We start from the raw sequence: 19468 nt of genomic DNA, 5'->3' as shown, positions 1-19468 counted from the left end.
ATTGCTCGCGCTGTGACATGTAAAAAATCAGAGCTAAATCTACCAGCAAACGCCAACTACGAGTAATTGACATTTTCCAGATATGGAATCCTCAGGTTGACTGTACACACTTGGCTAAAAACTCCGATCCAATAGGAGTAGAGGAAGAGAAGGCAGCAGTGCTGCATGTCCTTATCGGCATGTCTCAGTCAAATGTGTATAGCCGGCATAGCACCATGACAGATGGGCGTTCGCAATTGCCTGTAATTTGTTTTTTTTTTGCTATCAGGTGTCTGCCCCGTGCTGTGCGCCGGACACGGCGCGTACGCAGGAGGAGTATGCCACTGCGCCGAAGGTTGGAAGGGCGCCGAGTGTGACGTGCCGGCACACGACTGCGAGCCCGCTGACTGCTCGGGCAAGGGGCAATGTGTGGCCGGACACTGCCGGTGCAAGGCTGGTTGGAAGGGACCTAAGTGTGATGAAGGTTGGTATTAATGAAACTATTTTAAGGTACAAATACGTTACTTTATGAGAATGTACCTCGGAGTATGCCTTAGCCAGTGCAACGATGGCTGAAAGGGGCTTACGTGTGAAGAAGGATGAAGGTTAAAAAGACAACGATGATATTGACGAACATATGGCGATCGATCTGGCCTAATAATTAGTGACGCTGCCTGCGAAGCTGATGGTTCCGGGTTCAAATCCCAGCAAGACCATTTGTGGGGAAAAAACACATACATATTTATGTTGTAGAGTCATGATTTGTTTGTAAAGTTTATACATAATTTTAAATACATCCAGATGACGCAAAAGAAAATTAACATTTTACGTGGAACCAAAAATCTAAATAGTTACAATGTAAAATGGTGAACTAACAAAATGAGTATCAGTTTTGTGCAAATTTCCATGGGAAATACTTGAAACCTGAATTAGAAATTAGCACAAGCATCAAACGTGCCTGTTGAAATAATCAACCACTAAGCATAATTAAGCGGTTGCATACGCGTAGCCGGGACGCCTGTTGATCCTGCATCGTTTTCATTTTACATTTCACTTTATTCCACTCCGTAACTGGTAAAATACTGAGCATTTATACAAATTTTACCTGGCGAGTTTTTAAGTTCAAAGAATTGCTGTTAATACGTATGGGACTGGTTTTAGTGTCACGGGGACCAACCGCGCGACGACCAAATTGTATGAAGTTGAAGTTGTCGTCCGCGCAGACCCGTTCGCTTTACTCTAAAATGCTCCCTGAACTTAATACCTAGTCCGGTGCGGATCGCTCCACGCGGTCGAGCTAGGACTGTGTCCACTTTACTAGAGTATAATATGTTTTTTTTTTTGCACAGAGGACTGCCTAGACCCGACATGCGGCGGGCACGGGTCGTGCGTGCGTGGCCGCTGCGTGTGCCGCGCGGGCTGGCGCGGTGCTGCGTGCGGAGAGCGTGACGCGCGCGTCCAACGCTGCCTGCCCGCGTGCTCGCAGCGCGGCGTTTACGATCTCGACGCTGGCAAGTGCGTCTGCGATCCGTTGTACACTGGAGATGACTGCGCTAAAGGTATTTACATTTTTTTACATAAGTAACTGAAAAATTGGTGCCGACAAGCACAGGCAGGCCTTCGGCCGTCCTTTTCACACTTATTTGTAAGTGCGATAGGGACGCACCGATGCGATAAAGTTTATCCAACTATTGTCCCGGATTTGTAAGTTCACATTTTTGACACATTTGTTTTGAAGTATGTTGCGATGTGGCTAAGACATACGTTTGCCAAATCTAATGATTAATTTCGAATTGGTTGAATCGATTAGGCCCTATGTACAAGGAGGCGCTTAAACAAATATACGATTTCTATCAACTTACTGAAATGTCATTTGAATCGAAATGACAGACTGCCACAGCACTAGTTTAAAAATAAAAATGAATGATAAATGTCATAATAAGTAAATCCTGCGTGATAAATTAATATCGTAAAATACTCACTAACGAAGATCCGCAAAAATGTAACATGTGCTAGATTATGTTTAAAGTAAGCGAAATATTGTTTTTAAGTACTTTATTTTTTAAATATTATTACAGGATTTTATTTAAAATTTCATTAGGTTGCGCGAGTTTACGTATTGTGGACGCTGTCATGTGTCAAAAAGAGGTTCTTACAAATCTGGGACTATAGTGTGCTACGCCCGCTGAACTGCCGCGCTATATTTTCTACAAGCGCTGTCGGCCTAGTGATAAAAACGTGTGACTTTTAACCCGAAGATCACGAGGTCAATCGCTTTTATTTTAAGGAAATCATCGTGAGGTGAGGAAACAGAATTTAACCCAACAACGCCTAGATTCCCCTCTAGATTTGAAAATCAGATAGCAGTATCTTTCTTAAAAATTAACGCCTATGCACAACGATGTGTCGATACCTACACGTGTCCTTTACTTTGCCTTATTTTATAAATAAACCGATCTGAATATTACATAAGGACAAAAATAACTCCAAAAGTTGGGACAAGTTTCGGTACCTAATGGCTTTCTTGCACGTGGGCGTCTAATAAGTCAGAACAGATCGAGTAAGGGCTTAGATTAGTTACTATTTATATACAAATATTCCACAGAGATTATCTTATTAGTTTCTTATTTTATCATAAAAATAATGAGAATATTCCGTTTCCAAAACGCTTAAAAAATTTATAAAACTATCATCATCATCATATCAGTCCTTTATCGCCCACTGCTGAGCATTAGGCCTCTCTTCCAGTACGCTACTTCTCCCGGTCCTGGGCTAGTCTCATCCAGTTGTGACCCGCAATTTTTCGGATGTTGACGAGTCAACGGATGCCAGACACTTCTTACATTTGTTAACGGCCACCTTTCCGTTAACATTTTAGTCCACATGCCATAAAACTATGATTACTAGTATCTTAAGCATAAAAGACGGTATCTAAATAGCTTTTTTTCATTACTCAAAGAAACAATATCTAATTTGGTTTATATCTTATAATATAATCTTGTAAAAATATTGGATCACGTGTAAGTATTTTGCCAGTATTTTTTCCTAGCCTTGTGGTTTCCTCATTCTTGACCCCATTCCTGAATACCGATTGTTAAAACTGCGCGTGTAGAGTAATCTAATCACAATCACTTTTCACATTTCACTTTAATGGCATAAATTCCTTATTGGAATGGTATTAAGTGTGCGTCGGTAAACTTTATTCTATCAAAATGAAAAATACACCTATGTAGGTTGTGTGTTGTGTATGGGAAGCAAGGAAGTAGCTAGAGACATATGAATGGTACAAATGACAACTGTTTTTAGCTTAGTTTACAATTGAAAAACTTGAAAAATGTATCAAAACGTAGTTAATATGCCATAGAATAGCCACAATAGTGTTACAGTGTATATTTATCTAAATATTTAGCAAAGACAAAGAACAAGACTATTTTATACCCAGTTTTGCAATAAAGAAACAACATTTGCTTAAAAACTATCTAGTATTTTGGAAAGTTATTATTTTAGTACTCGCCGCTGTCTCAACTCTCAATAAGTTACGCATTCAGTATTTAATTCTAGCAGGGAAACGCTTTCGTAGTTTAAGTAAATATAAAAACACTAATGGTAATCACGTAAACTTTAATCAGCAACTATGAACAGTAGACTATATTAATACGACAGTAATTTTAAGTCTAAAGTAGAAAGAAGTTCTAAGAATAACTAAGAGTTAAGTACCAATTTATAAACGCAAGTTAGGACGCGTATATAAACTGTGACCAGCTAATAAATAATAGTAACTGTAGTCAAGACTACCTACTATGTTGATTCATATTTTTGATAATTTTAAAACAGAAGATTGTTATTTAGTCTTTAACCTGTTAAATAAGAATAATCTTAATTATGAGTCCAATCCTAGAAATATTATAGTCAATGCTTTAAGTACTTGTGGGTACATAGCCAAGTCACCAAACGCTAACGCTCATTCGCTAGCGAAACGCACCTGTTATTGTCGCACTAAATGTTAGTATAGTCTACTGTTAAAGTTTACTGGCGGCGTAGCTGAATGGCAATCGTCGACGCCAGACGCCGACAAAAATGCAGTCTGGTGCAATACGCAAGAGCGATAAAGATATATAGCTACGAAATAGATATTATCGTGAGCGTTTGTGCATACGTTGTGGGTACGTACCCTGATTACCATAGTGTTTTTTTTTTAAATTACCTACATCTCGTCGCAGTATAATAATACTACGAAAGCGTTTCCCCGCTAGAATTAAAGGCTGAATGCGTAACCTACTGACTATTCAACAGCGGCAAATACTAAAAAAATAACTTTGAGCTTGTTGCCAAAGTATTAGTAGATCGTTTTTAAGCAAATATTGTTTCTTTATTACAAAACTGGAAATAAAATAGTCTTGTTCTTTTTTGTTTCTAAGATAGCTTAGATAAATAATCACAGAACAATTGGTCTGTGTAAATAATACACTGCATTAAACTAATGTCTATTCTATGCCATATTAAGTACGTTTTGACACATTTTTCCAGTTTTTAATTGTAAACTTAGCACAACATTTGTACCATTTCGGTTACAATTACGCCCCGGTTTTGTATAAAAATCATCTAAGACCGTCATTTACGACCCTATCAAATCATGGGTGTAAAGGACGTTAATAGCTTTTAACGTGTCCTTTACAACCATCTATCTTCTAAATCGTTTAGTTTATCACTACGGTTGTTACACTAGGTTAAAGATACTCGTAATCTGCATATTTTTCTAATACACGTCACAAATATAGGTCAAAAAAAACAAAAAAGTGGGTTTATCTTTCTCTTGGAAACCTGCATTATATGTCCTTTACGACAATTGAACCCAATGATATCGATTACAGTTGCGGATAAAATATTTTTAGTGCTGGTCGTAAAGAACTAAGAACAAAAAACTTGTCCTTTACGCCCAACTTTACCACACTACTATAGAAAGTGATCCTTAAAAAGTAAGGGCTTAAAGGGCAACAATATATATCAAGGTGACTTACGACTATATTTTTATTTGTAGATTTCCTTTACGACAGAAATAATAATTTATAATTAATGACTTGATATTTACGCCCCTTCAGAAAAGCTATTTTTGCAAGTCCATAGTAGAAAATGTTGGTCGTAAAGGCAACTTTTTAAGAGATATCGAAATTTTAACTACACAGATCGATAGCGCTTGAAATTCTGAACAAAACTGTATATATAACTCATTTTCGCCTAAATGTCCTTTACGCCAATTGAACCCAGAGGTATCGATATAGTAGCTACGTTACTTAAGTAGTCACCGCTGTCAACGGTCACCACTTCGCTGCAATGCTTCCCACACCAATAGTCGAGTTTTTAGGTGAGAAGTATGGTTTAAAAAAAAATATAAATGGCCACACTAGCCGAGGCGAAGACGTGGCCTACAATGGAGCTCGCCCCCAGAAGGTGTTTTCCCTTGATTATATTCATTATTCCATAAACGACTTAGGTATTTTCAATTTCGTAGTACCTGTATTGTAATTTTAACTGTTGTTATGTCAATGTATTACTAAATAACACAATATATTTGTAGTGGTTTGCTCACTGGACTGCGGACCGCACGGCGTGTGCGCCGAAGGCGTGTGTCGCTGCGATGATGGCTGGACCGGTGCCCGCTGCGACCAGCGGCCGTGCGACCAACGCTGCCACGACCACGGACAGTGCAAGAACGGGACTTGCGTCTGTACGCAGGGATGGAACGGACGACACTGCACTATACGTGAGTTGATGTTTGGTGATCAATCTTTAAGACCAGGGGCCGTGCGACCAACGCTGCCACGACCACGGACAGTGCAAGAACGGGACTTGCGTCTGTACGCAGGGATGGAACGGACGACACTGCACTATACGTGAGTGGATGTTTGGTGATCAGTCTTTAAGACCAGCGGCCGTGCGACCAACGCTGCCACGACCATGGACAGTGCAAGAACGGGACTTGCGTCTGTACGCAGGGATGGAACGGACGACACTGCACAATACGTGAGTTGATGTTTGGTAACAATAAGTCTGTAGACCCAGCGGCCGTGCGACCAACGCTGTCAACAACAACGGCCAGAATTGCAAGACCGGGACCTGTGTACCTACGTACGCTGGGCTGGAACGAAGAGACATTTCGCGTGTCCTAGACAAAGATCTGTAACTAAATCCATTAAAAGAGTAATATTTTTGATGTTTAGTGAGATCAAACAATACGTATTTAGGACCAGCGGCCATGCGACCAACGATGCCACGACTATGGCCAGTGCAAGAACCGGACTTGCGTATGTACGCAAGGATGGAACGGACGACATTGCACGTTACGTGAGCTTAACTTTGATGATGAGACTCTTTTTAAGCGAACGAGAGTAGTCAAAGACGATGAAAAGTACCTAACACATACATACATTACATGCATACATTTAGGATTCACCTGCAAAAATTCGTGTTAGAATTTCAGATGAAAACGTCTTTATTCCACTTGAAGTATACTGACCATTCTGTAATAGAAAGTCAGTAATAATTTTTATAATATTCATTAACACGACTTTCTTGACCAGCCGGCTGCCCCAACGCCTGTTCTCGGCACGGCCAGTGCCTGCTGGAGGACGGTGTGTACCGCTGCTCCTGCGCCGACGGATGGGCCGGGACTGACTGCTCCATCGCTCTAGAACTTTCTTGCACCGATAATGACGATAACGACGAAGGTATGAACCGTATTCAGACACCGACTTTACACAATTTGTTTTTTGTTTCTACACTGTATTTACAATATATAAATGTTAAATGGTTTTGAAGATGGCATGACCGACTGCTCCGACTCTGAGTGCTGCACGCGGCCCGAGTGCGCCGACCACATCATGTGTCTCGCCTCCAACGACCCCGTCGAGGTCCTCCTGAGGAAACAACCGCCCTCCGTCACCGCCTCCTTCTACCAACGAGTCAAATTCCTCATTGAGAAAACTCCGTCCAGAGCTACGCACACATGGACGAGTACTCAGAAAGGTGAGTGCGCTAATTTAGCTTAAGAAAGTGTCAAACACCAAATCACTTCATGCACGTAAAAGATATCGTACCAGTAGAATACAAAGCGATGACGTATGTCGCTTGGATCGAACGGTATCTTTTGCAAGTCGACTTACCATCGGCCTATCGATATCTTGCACCGTTCATGATTAATAAATTTGCACTTTTACAATGATTTTAGATCCGTGATCATCGACGGATAGGTAAAATTACGAGAAGAAGAACAAAATTCATATTGACATAGCGTAATTAGGATCTAGCACCCGAACCATTTGTGATCCCAGTCATCTTCCCTTACCCCTCCGAGGATTTGGTGTGGTTATTTTAATTTAACCGGTATCAGATACTTTTGTAATTTACGATTTATTTTATCATCTGGTGGAAGTGTTTTTGATTTTCCTGTTTTCTCGGTGTAAAATATTGATTTATCATTTGCGATCCTAGCATGGTTAAGTTTCATCACTGACCATGATTTCATCGTATTATCAGTTTTTGTATTTATTATTTTCACACCAGATCCGATGTGTTGTGTATTGTCTAATGTTTATCCCTTGTGTGTGTCTTACCCAACCTGTTTGTCTGAACAAAGAAGCGTCTGATTATTAATAACAAGAAGGAAATATTTAATTTAAATTATTTAGTGTTCAAAGGATTATTAACAGTTTTGATGTATATTCCAGTTTAACAAGCTCTATCACAACACTCGAATCATGACAGACATTAGTGCCGAACCTTACTGGAATTATAATAATAATCTGCTCGACGTTATGATACGTAGTACTTGTAAATTAAGTATATGAAGCGCTTCATTTTTATTATTTTAACATTTTATTTATGTGAACGTCTTTCATGATCTGAGTTATGAGAAGTTTTCAAAAAGTTTTAGTTGCCTTGACAAAACAAAGTACGAATAGAAACTATCGAACAAAGATCTAATCTGATCTGGATAGTAAACCGAGACATCGCAAACTGAATAAAATCGTAGTCAACCCACCTCGCTTTATATGCAAAGCGCCTGTAAGTTTGTTTGCATTAAAACACAAGCCGCTTGACTATTTTGTTTGAGTTGAATCAAGAGTCTAGAGTGGTTATATTGCGTTCTGGCATTTGTTTCTTAGCCCCGAGTAAACTCCACGAAGTATCTTCGTGCGTTCACCATCCAGCATGTCTGTTTACTCCGCAACATGATCTTGGTGCAACCTGCAGCTGTGTTACACTACTTGTTATTCCAAATTATACCTCCATTTGAATATTGATAGTGGTGGTGTTGTTCTAATGCAAACGGGCTTCGTCTCTGTGAGACAGGGCGCACCTACATGATTCGATTACTAAAGCAAGTGTTAAACGCAAGGTAACCAATGTAGACAGGCCTATGGCCGGTGCGATTGCGAGCCGGGGTGGGGTTGCACTGAGGGATGTAGGTATCTGTGTAGTAATCTGTCCTGTCTTTCTGTGTCCCTGTGCCGCCGTGTGTCCGCCACTCCTAGCGAGTTCTGGAATTCCTTTACACCATGGTAAGTGTCAGTCAGCCCGCCCTCGCCCCTCAGTGTTCAGTATCTGTTGACCTCTTCCCTTTTGTTGCGACTCCTGCATATGTGTGTGATGCCGGCGCCCGCCGCCTGCCGCTGGCATGCTAACGGCGCCGCCGACGCTTTTTCACTTTTCGTTCAATCCTTTGTCTGTATTCGTTTCATTCTCTATGTGTATGTAACATCTGTATGTTTGTCTTGTATGTTCCGTGTGGCTGCGACAACTCCTTGTAAATCAGCGGCCGTCCGCGCCCGCGGTATCTCGTTTTCCCGATATGATTTGCCGCAGCCACAATCGTATTTCTTTGTAATATTTATTTGTCTCGTCTTCTGTGCTTATATATTAGTTCACATATTTATATACTGTGGTATACTTTTGTTATACTGTATGAAACTTAGGAAAATCATTTACGCTTTCACGCAAAACGTTCAAAACACTATTCGTCAGGCGTAGGTATTGTAAAATATACGATCGAGACGCGAATTGTATATTGTCAACTGAGCAAAATTCCAGGCGAACACGCAAATTGAGCTTCAAATAAACTTACCCTTTTATGTGTTCCTTACCCTTTGTCTGCGTCTTTCATCTGTTAACCAACCCCCTACCCTTCGCCCAAGCTCTTTATGTGTTTAGATCCTCACCCCTGTGACTAACCGAAACACAACTTATTTGAATGTACTCCGAACTACTTCACGGCGAGTCCGCACTCGTTGACATTGTAAATTACAACCATTGCTTCCATCAACCGGTCGTCGATGTTATTAACACTTGATGAAATTGGTGCAACGAAATCAGCGAACTGTCGACGGCATTTATACCCATCAGAATTTAAGAAGTGCATTGTTACTAACATGTGAATCTTGTGCATTTGGATCGTAAAAGCGATGAACTTCTTAAATTCTTTAATTTAATAATTTATGTGTATTTTACATGACTTTATATAGGTACTTACTACGAAGCTTACCATTCAGAATTTGTTCGAACAAATTGTTTCATTTTTAATAAGGTGTCAATAAAACTGTACGTTAGGTACCTATGAAAAAATTGTATTTTTATTAGAAGTTTAAGGAAAGCAAGATACTTATCATAAATAAGCACTGTCAGAAATTAGGTTATGTTTTTGCAGTGTTTAAATTGTACATGTTTTAAACCTATTAGTAGTGTTTTATTTGTAGTACTGTTACAAATGTCCCAAAAAAGATTCAAAATATATTGAATTAATTAAGTAACCAGTCAAGTCTTTCACCTTTTGAATTTACCTTTTATAATTTCATTATCAGTTTTTTGTTTTATAAAGGTTTTCAAAACAAAAACATCTTCCTGAACTGTCTCATTTATTGAAAAAAAAAAGCTCTGGGTCAAATAATTAAGTAGATTCATATTCTTCCTGTAACTTTGATTGTATTTTTAATCTTTGGGATATAAATAAATGACTGCCATCGCGTTTGCAACGAGGTCATAAAATCTACATATTTTTTACCTACCACTGAAAATATTTCATAAAGTGTGTTCTATTTTTGTAAAGTTTTATTTAATCATAACCAAAATAATATTCATTATATTTAAAAAAAACATATAACCGGTTTCAGTGACCACAATGATTTATAGACAACTAGCTTTTGCCTTCGTACGCGTTGACAATGTTGACATCGAAAATTGCAGAATGCTCCATAGAAAATTTCACCCTCCATTTCAGAGAAGTGGGGGGTCAGAAAGAGACAAAAAGTAGCTTATGTCACGCTCCATCCCTTTAACTATCTCCACTTAAAAAGTCACGTCAATACGTCGCTCCGTTTTGCCGTGAAAGACGGACAAACAGACACACACAGTTTTCCTTTATAATATTAGTATGGATTCTTGTAATTTACGATACAGTCCAAATAAGCGTGACCTGCCAAGAGGCCGTCTGGGCCAGCTACGTTCATCCGGGTTTTTAGTCAGTAAATTGCCAAAAAAACATCAAAACCTGTTTTTATTTTATTTTTATTTCTTGGAGATACAACAGAAGTATGTGACAGGATAATAAAGATTACATTAGCAACAACGTTGCGGACTTATTCGTTGTTTTGTGGCACAGCTTGCACATATAATACATATTGTGTATGCGGAAGCCTGCGTTACGGGCTGACTTAGAATTAAATTTAAATTTATAATGATGTGTTCAGAAAGAGAAGAATCGTGGAATGTATGGGACCCTGTACCACAGTATAATAAAGAGTACTATCGCACAGTATGTCCACTCTCGCTCCCCGCTGAAAGTGCCGCCCACTCCCTCTCAAAAACGCGAACAGTCTATCTGTCATATTTCACTCATACAAGCATAGTGCGCGTTCACGCCGTTCACCTACACGGGCTTAGACCGTGTGCTAGGAACGCGCCTCTTTCATATATTTGATCGCGAGTGTCCGAGGTGTGCCTGTACGTTCTGTGAAACTTCTCTTTCCACACATACTGTCAGCCCATAAAACACAAAACTGAACCTCTCGACAGAGCCCGACGGCCACGAAAATCTGGCCCCGTAGCCGAATGGCATTTCTACGACGCGAAACAAAAACGAAACGCCTCGAAAGGTTGCCCCTGTCGCGCCAATATACGCAAGGGCGATAGAGATAGATCTACGAGCGTTTCGTTTCGTGAGCATTTGTGCCATTCGGCCACGCTCCCTGAAATATAATTTTTAGTAATAAAATCAAACATAGCATTTCACATAATAATAACAAACTAAAATCAAGAAATTATAATTTTGAAGTAGGTAATTGTACTTTTATCATATTAATTAGGACTTCAAATCCCAAAATATTACCTAAAAATTTCTTAGCTACCTAATTAAAATCGGATTACTTATAATATTTAATTTTCAAAAAAGGGATGGTGTATTTTTCATTCACTTTGAAAAAGGAATATACGCGGTCGCACGTGTACAGTCCGTATTTGACCTTATTTCCTGCTTCTATTTTTACACAGTTTGCAGATAAATGATAGTCATATGACAAGAAAGGTATTGTAAATGTATGTGGAAGGAATACCCGGAAGAGGAAAATCGAAGAAAAGGTATACGGACTGTGTGAGAGATGATAAAGTCAATCAATTGATGATTTGGGCAGTTTGTCTAAAAATATAATAAAAGTGATAAACACGACCAAAATCAATGGCACATTTATTCATAATTATTTAGAATGTAAATTTACACCTACTAGTAACGATTGAACGACAAAAGATTAATCGTTATTCGTTTTTTTGCTATTTTCGAATTTTTTTAAACCGTCTTTTTTTACACCTACTGCTGTTTGCCATCGGTGGCAAACAAGCATACGGTCCGCCTGATGGAAAGCGGTCACCGTAAACTATGGACGCCTGCAACTCTAGATGTGTTAAAAACCCATTAAAAACTTGTACACGATATAAATATATAAAGTAACTATTTTACGATATAAATCACACTTGACCAATTTCTTTGCAATAAATACCTACAGTTATATACATGTAAAATACATGGACAGAAATTTTAATTCACTAAATTTATTTTATTAATTAGCAATGAAATGATTTAGTTGCGTAACAAAATATAACAATATTGAAGGCAATCCACTTGAAAGTACAAAATCAAGTAGGTATACCAACAAGAGAATTTATTTTTACTTTTTTACAGCACTTGAAAATAATCGCTCATTAGAATTCATTGCCTATTAATAATTTGTAAAAATAGAAAATAATAATAAGTATGATAACACTGCTCTATGTAGCAAAACTATTATGAGTTTTTAAAGATATCACGAATAATTTACTTGCACGCTAAATGTATGACTTCTGATCTTGAATAAACCGGAAGACTCACGAGCGTGAATATACAGAGTGGGGTCTGTAAGACGAGCAAAAAAATAAACTGTAGCTACTGTACTCTTCATGCTGAGCAACATTGTTCAACGACTTTTATAAATAAATAGGTAACTTGTATTTTAGTTTTAATACTTTTTTTTTGAGATGGGGCCATAGAACTAATTGTCTGTAAATCGTTATGTTAAATAAATATTTCATTTCATTTCAATTATGTACTAGCATTCTATAATGATTATTTGAACAAGCAATGTACTGGAAACTATGTTATGTTAATAGCGCGACACGCAACTTCAACTAAACTGATGAGAGAGTACATTGATATTTAATTTGTTTGAAATAAGGGCAATATAATTATTTGCTCGTGCTTGTTTCCCCCCGGTATAAATACTTCATAGAATTTACCGGAATTGATTATCAGTCATGCTGTAGGTATTTCCTGGAATGGGAGCAATGAATTAAACTGTAGGCGATATTAATCATGCTGACCAACGTCACTTCAATTTTGATTTTTATTACACTTACATATTCAGGTCTGCCTCGGGATTCAGGTTTATTCTGGGATGCAATGTATTGCGAATTTTATTGTAATTAAAACTTGACCAGCAACGTTAGTAAATAATAGTAATATTGTTGTGAAAAATCGGAAATAACTAAGACTTTATAATCGTTAAAAGTCACTGAACAAAAGATTATCGTTGTGGAATGCAATCTATGTTTCAGTTATTTGCTGGTTTTCAGGAAACATCAGATATTGGACATTTAAGTCTATAGGAAGTACATAATACACTTATGTATTCTGTTTCAATAATCTTTAGGTTTTACTCTTGAAACTTACCAAAGTGCAAAGTAAATGTAATTTTAATTTGATTTTCGACACTTTAAAAGTGTGACTAGCAATTATTGTTAATTACACTGATGACATCTTACATTGAAGATAATATTTCATTATTTAATGTGTATGAAGAATAAAAAGTCTTTATCATTTAAAAAATCGCTGAATAAATGTCGGTGGGTGTCGGAAGTAGGTACCGCAGTTAAAATTTTTGTTCGTGTTACAAATTACACCCGGTATATGCTTTATTTTGATGTTCATAATAACGTTATCAACACTTTAAAATCAAAATGCAGGTACAACTACAAAACACTTAGGTCTTATATTTTCATTAGATTTATATTATCTTTAAGAGGGCTTTCGTGTGAAAAACATTGAAATCGCAACCGAGCGCTTGATCATACCGGTTGTGGTATCAAATTACAGGGCTTTGCGAGTAGTTTACAAATATATATCATATTATAGGACTTTTTCTACTTGGTCTAACAAAATATGAGAAAATGTCAAAAGTGGTAATAATTGTACCGGTGAAGGCTCGTTTTCAAAAAAATCCAAAAATAAATAATAGCAATTTATAATCACTAAGGCATAACAGCAATTTAAGTAAACGTTGCAGATTAATTATATACAAAAATTATTTCGATGTGATGTACATTTTCAAAGAAATTGTCACTTAATTTTAGGTAATTTCTGAAAAAAAATGATTTCGTCTTAGCCTCGTTTACTCTTTTTTAAAACCTTATAATAAAAATGTAGTCTGAGAAGTTTGTAGTACAGGGTATACGAATTATAAATTTACCTGGTTTAGTAATCAAAATTGTCCAAATTTTACAAATAAGATCGACTAATTCAGCTCTATACGTGAGTTTTTCTAAACGTGCATTAGAGAAAAATTCATAATTAATTTAGTGACTTGGTTTTCAAAAATCCAGTCTTATAAAAATCAAGATAATAAGATGCTCTAACTGAAATTTTAATTAAATAAATCTATTGGATAACGAAAAGTGTAGTATTTCACCGACTAAAACTATCAATTTTACATTATTTTGACGTTTTTTTTGAAAGCAGCCTTAATGTGTTTTTCTTGACTTTCCTGTACTAGTATTTTACATTTGCAGGTGATTTAGATAAAAACTTACCTTAAATTTTAGGCGTGTCATTTTATTGAAGGCAGCATTTAGAAGACAGCGGGATATGGTAACTTCTTATACTTATGTATTTTTCTATTATTCTTCAACTTAAGCTTGGATAGTGAGTTACTTTTTTAGCTCATAAATAAAAATACTGTGTAGTTTTAATTTGTTAGGCAGCCGTGTAGAATATTTTGTTAAACGCTTGTTACGTACAGTTTATTTATTAATTCAAATTGGGAAGCCTCGCGACCATGAAAATTTCCTTGCACCAGTTTCAATCGTTATGATGATGATTATATTAACAAACAATACATGCCAAGATTTTATGACTATGGTATATGTGGCAGTTGTTACATGCATTACACACCCTTCTAGGTGGATTTCCGTTTACAGCACATCTTTGCATCTATTTTTAAATAGGTTATTTTTTTTAATTTCATTTACTTATTTACTTTGCAATTGGCGATTAGTAAACAGAAATTGTACCTAGATCTTTAGCTGATCCTGACAAGAGAATGTGCCATGCTGAAGACTTCTTATTTTATTTTAAATTTTATTTTTTAATAAATTTTACTTCACCTACAACAATTATATTTGAATCTTTTTTACAGTAAAGCGCAACGCACGTGAACTTTGGTCTGAATTGACCAGGGATACCTACTGGGCGATGCCTTTCACCTACCAAAATAGAAATTATATACATATTTAGTCTATTCACAAAGTGATTATGCAAATTTCATTAAACTAATTAAAATAAATATCATAAATTGAAATTTAAATTTAAATTTCTTTATTGCCACAGAAACGAATTAACAAATTAGCAAGTAGGTACAAAAAACTTAACTAAATAATTAATTAAATCCAAGTACTAAATTTAGACTAAAGTTTAGTCTTAGTTACCATAATTACCTATCAATTTTAATTAACTGCTTTTTAGACATTAAACAAAGCAAGTTTAGTGTAATATAGTAAATTATTTTATCTGGAATCGGTAAACATGATCCCATTTAAAGTATATAAACCATCATTAAAGCTTAGTCCAAACTTGATAATGTGCTATTAAACGAAGCCTATTTGATTAGGTGTTAAATTACTATTTGAATCAGCTTTCAACAATTTTAGCCGAAAATGTACATTTAAATTATTCGCGTGATTGGCATCGCCCGGGAGCATATCGGAGCTATCCAGATGTGCAATTTGCTAATTTCCATAGAAGCGTCAGTGATATATCAATATCAATCATACTCTGGGGTTTTAGACATTTTAATATTGTTAATTGCAAATTAAACTTATTATAACGAGTTACTCACGGTTTTAAATCGAAAATCGCTCATCGGCACCAACTGTGCGCCGGTCCGCTAACGCGAACTTATAAAAAAACGGGGTGAAAACAGGTCTAACGACTTTGCACTAAAAATACACAAGTGCCATGTTATGTTGTATATTGTGTTCAATGTCGGTACTGTCACATACATTTCATTACAATTAAATAGTAAATAAGTGAGGAGTGTCTTTTCAAAAGGACTTATTTCTATAAGTAAACAGAGGTTATTTTTATCTATGTCTTCCTAGAGAAATAAACCTTGTTGACTTATAAAAATAACTCCTTTTGAAAAGACACTCCTCAAGTGTTCTACATTATTACAAAGTAGTAGGTAAGTTTTTAATTAACTTGAAAAAATTTTTTTTTTACAATTTTGACCTATTTTCTGCTAGTCTGTGTGGAAAGAGAAGAATCGTAAAATCTAGGGCCTCATACATTCCACGATTTTTTTCCCGAGTGTATAAAACAGTCCCGCACCTAAATCTCCAGAGTATGTACCTATACAAATATATTATGGATACCTACACATCTCGATGGGCCCTGAAATCGCCGTCAATAAGGAATTGCGCACAATTTAAACAAACCATAAAAGGATATAATATACATATTCTAGCAATTAAAATGGTGTAAAACTCAAATTAAAGGCAGATATGTCTGTATTCATATGAAACTTATCATTATTTATTTTGGAGACATATCTGCTCATTTTGCCTTTAACTTATCAAACTCTTAATTACCCCCGTCTGTCCGGAGTATACTAATGACAGGGTAAGAATTAATCATGAGTTTAGCAGAATTTTGGAAATTAAAGACATTTTACATAAAGTTTGTTTACACTGTCCGCAATTCTTATTAGCCGGGTCCACACAGAGCGAGGCACATCCCGAGGCAATGTGCTCACGCGACGAACGTCCACTGTAGACGTGCCTCGCCCGGGGCAGGATGCTTAGCCGAGCAAAACACACGCGGGCAGTTTCAGAATTTGGGACCCAAAATGAGCGTAAGTCGTTAACAAAAATTAACTCGCTGTCACTTTTGTGACGATAATTAAGCATGAAATTTCAATAAAAATATTGTTTTGTGTTAATTACATAAACTTTAAGCGGTAATCTACATTCAGAACTTGAAAAAAGTACATTTTTAGACAGATTTTATGCTTATTTGTCGTCACAAAACTGACAGCGAGTTAATTTTTGTTAACAACGCTAATTTTTTCCCAAATTCTGAAAATGCCCACGCACTGTCGCGGCCGAGGTCTACACAGCACGTTTGCTGTGCGAGGAAAATGCCTCGCGGTTTGCCTAGTTCTGTGTGGACATGGAGTCACGTGCATAGCGCTTGCGCGGTGGCTGTGTCTGACATGCGGTGGTCTGTGCAGTCGCGTGTCCGTGATGCGCGGGCAAGTGGTGTCCCCGCAAGGGCTGGGCATCATCGGCGTGCGGGTCTCTGTGGACCGCGAGGCCCGCTTCGGATTCACGCTCACCAGGCAGGGAGGATGGTGAGTACATTCTAGAACTATACTAACTGGCGACTTAAGTCATATTGCTATCTCTTTCATGCTAATGGAGGCTCAGTGAAATAAAGAAGGATAGTACTATAACATCAGTCCCCACTTGGTATTGCGGTAAGTACATTCTGAAACACTAAATTACATTTATTGTGGGTACATTGTAGAACTCACGTATAGTTACATTCTGGAACTCTGTAACTTATAAGTACATTATGGAACTGTTTAACTCAAAGCCTGGCCAGAAATATATGACCCCGCGCCATGGTTTTCGAGCATTTCTTCATTTGAATGTCACCTCATATCTACATCAAAATAACAGCGCCTTCCTGACATTAGTCATATGTTTCGGGTCAGGCTTTTACAAGTACATTAAATGTACCTACAGTGATTATTGCGGATGAATGAGGAATATGTGGTCTCATTTGACATTAAGTTTGAAGTAGTTGGCAAAAACGTCTGTAGACAAATGTTTATTATATACAAGCAGGGATGATGGATTAACTTAGGAGAATGCACATTTTGGAACTCTTTAACGTATGGGTACATTCTGGAACTTTGAAATTCGGGTTCAATGATTAACGCGGATTAATCATAGTTTTGAACTTATTAATATTAATATTTATGCAGCGGGAAATGAGTGGCATATTGAGTTATTTAGGTTTTGAAGTAGTTGGCAAAAGCTTCATCTAAATGAATAGTTATACATGTAGGGAGAATGGCATGTATGTACATTCTGGAACTCTAACTAACTTACTAAGGAGTACAACAATTAATGCGGATTAATCTAAGAACAACCATAATTACCCCACCACTGACAACCACCAACGCCGTGAGAAAAGGAATTTAAAGTCTCATTACAGTAATTAGGTTCACACGCACAGTTGGCAAAACCCTATGTAGAAATCTAATGGGCGTCCGCAGTACATGCATGCTATTATTTAAAAAATCTTTAGAAAATTTGTGAAGGAAGTAAGTACAGTCAACCAATTAGAACACTAGGGCACTCTACAACCATGTCAAAATGACAAACAGTAAGAGATTTCTTCCAATCTGATTTATAAAGTCACTATGACATAGTTTTACAGTGGCCTAGGGCTCCAATTGGTTGACTGTACCTAGGTTCCATACAAATGTATAAATGAATGCACAAAGACCAATAAGTGGCAGTAGCAGACGGCGTGCTGTCCAAAACAAAATGATGAGCAATGTTTATGTTTATCAAAGGACAACATAAAGTTTGTGCAAAGTTCTTTAAAATATCTATAATTTTAAGCGTTGTATTGAGACTTATAATTTTATTAATGACAAATCTCGATTTATTCCAATCATGTTCAACCAATTGAACACAAACTGAATCGAAACAAATAACCGAACGTGACGTGATCTAAGATCCCTATTTTATTCGGTTCTTAAACGCGGAACAATTGAATTGCGTGACAAATAGCAAAATATATAAGAATTACACACAATCAATAAGAATGTTCGTAATGTCCGTGCGACCATCATTAATTTTTCGGCCACGGTCGTTATAAATTACTCTCGCGCCATAACCGAGTGTACAATCGAACCGACGCCGGAACGAAACAAGACTCATGCGAACGAGAATACAAACGTAATGTCACGGATAATCCAGATTACCATACCCTGTTAATATTTATTTTGAAATTACGAACACGAAGCCTCGATTACCTGGCAAATCAAACAGCAAACATGATTACGGATTAGTTTATGAAAACTCATGCACGATTGAACATTAAGTTGTCTCACATAGTTAAAATACGACAGAGACACGCCAGTCATCGAGATGTTTCGAGATTATAATTTACGAGCGGTCGTGACCTGGCTCCGTGCGAGACTATCCACTACTATTTCAAAGCTTTCAAATGTCTCGAATCCGACATTTTGTGTTCTTTTTACACTCATTAATGTTTACTCTTTTAACGTGCTGCGATAATCTACGAGGGTCGTAAATTGTGCGATCACAATCTGTGGAGTTTTTATTACGGACGAGGAAGTGGTCTTCACAAATCTTAATGATGCCACTTCAGAAAAATCGAATGCGAGAGAATTGGAGACGAGAATTTATCTTAGCGGACAGTAGTAAATCTAACGAGAGTTTTTAATATCTACAACCGCCCTTTCCCCTACTTTTTTTTTTTAATGGAATTTGTCTGACCAGTTTTGTCACAATCATCATCATCCTCCATGCGTTATCCCGCCGATTTGCCACAGCTCATGGGAGCCGGAGGTCCGCTTTGACAACTAATCCCAAGATTTGG

The 19468-nt window shown here is 37.2% G+C and overlaps 1 protein-coding gene across 1 annotated transcript in view; it reads left to right on the top strand.

Moving 5' to 3' along the window:
* The window catches only part of LOC125228619 (teneurin-a), a 98900-nt gene that overhangs the window by 58727 nt on the left and 20705 nt on the right, over window positions 1-19468 (top strand). The window contains 7 exon segments of the mRNA XM_048133268.1: window positions 269-463; window positions 1329-1538; window positions 5555-5740; window positions 6558-6704; window positions 6796-6951; window positions 6954-7002; window positions 17058-17177. Of these exon segments, the coding sequence (XP_047989225.1) occupies window positions 269-463; window positions 1329-1538; window positions 5555-5740; window positions 6558-6704; window positions 6796-6951; window positions 6954-7002; window positions 17058-17177 (1063 nt within the window).

The sequence above is a fragment of the Leguminivora glycinivorella genome, chromosome 8, assembly GCF_023078275.1.
Source record: "Leguminivora glycinivorella isolate SPB_JAAS2020 chromosome 8, LegGlyc_1.1, whole genome shotgun sequence".
Taxonomy (NCBI): Eukaryota; Metazoa; Arthropoda; class Insecta; order Lepidoptera; family Tortricidae; genus Leguminivora; species Leguminivora glycinivorella.
The sequence above is the reverse complement of the archived record's forward strand: the minus strand, read 5'-3'. Positions and strand labels throughout refer to the sequence as shown.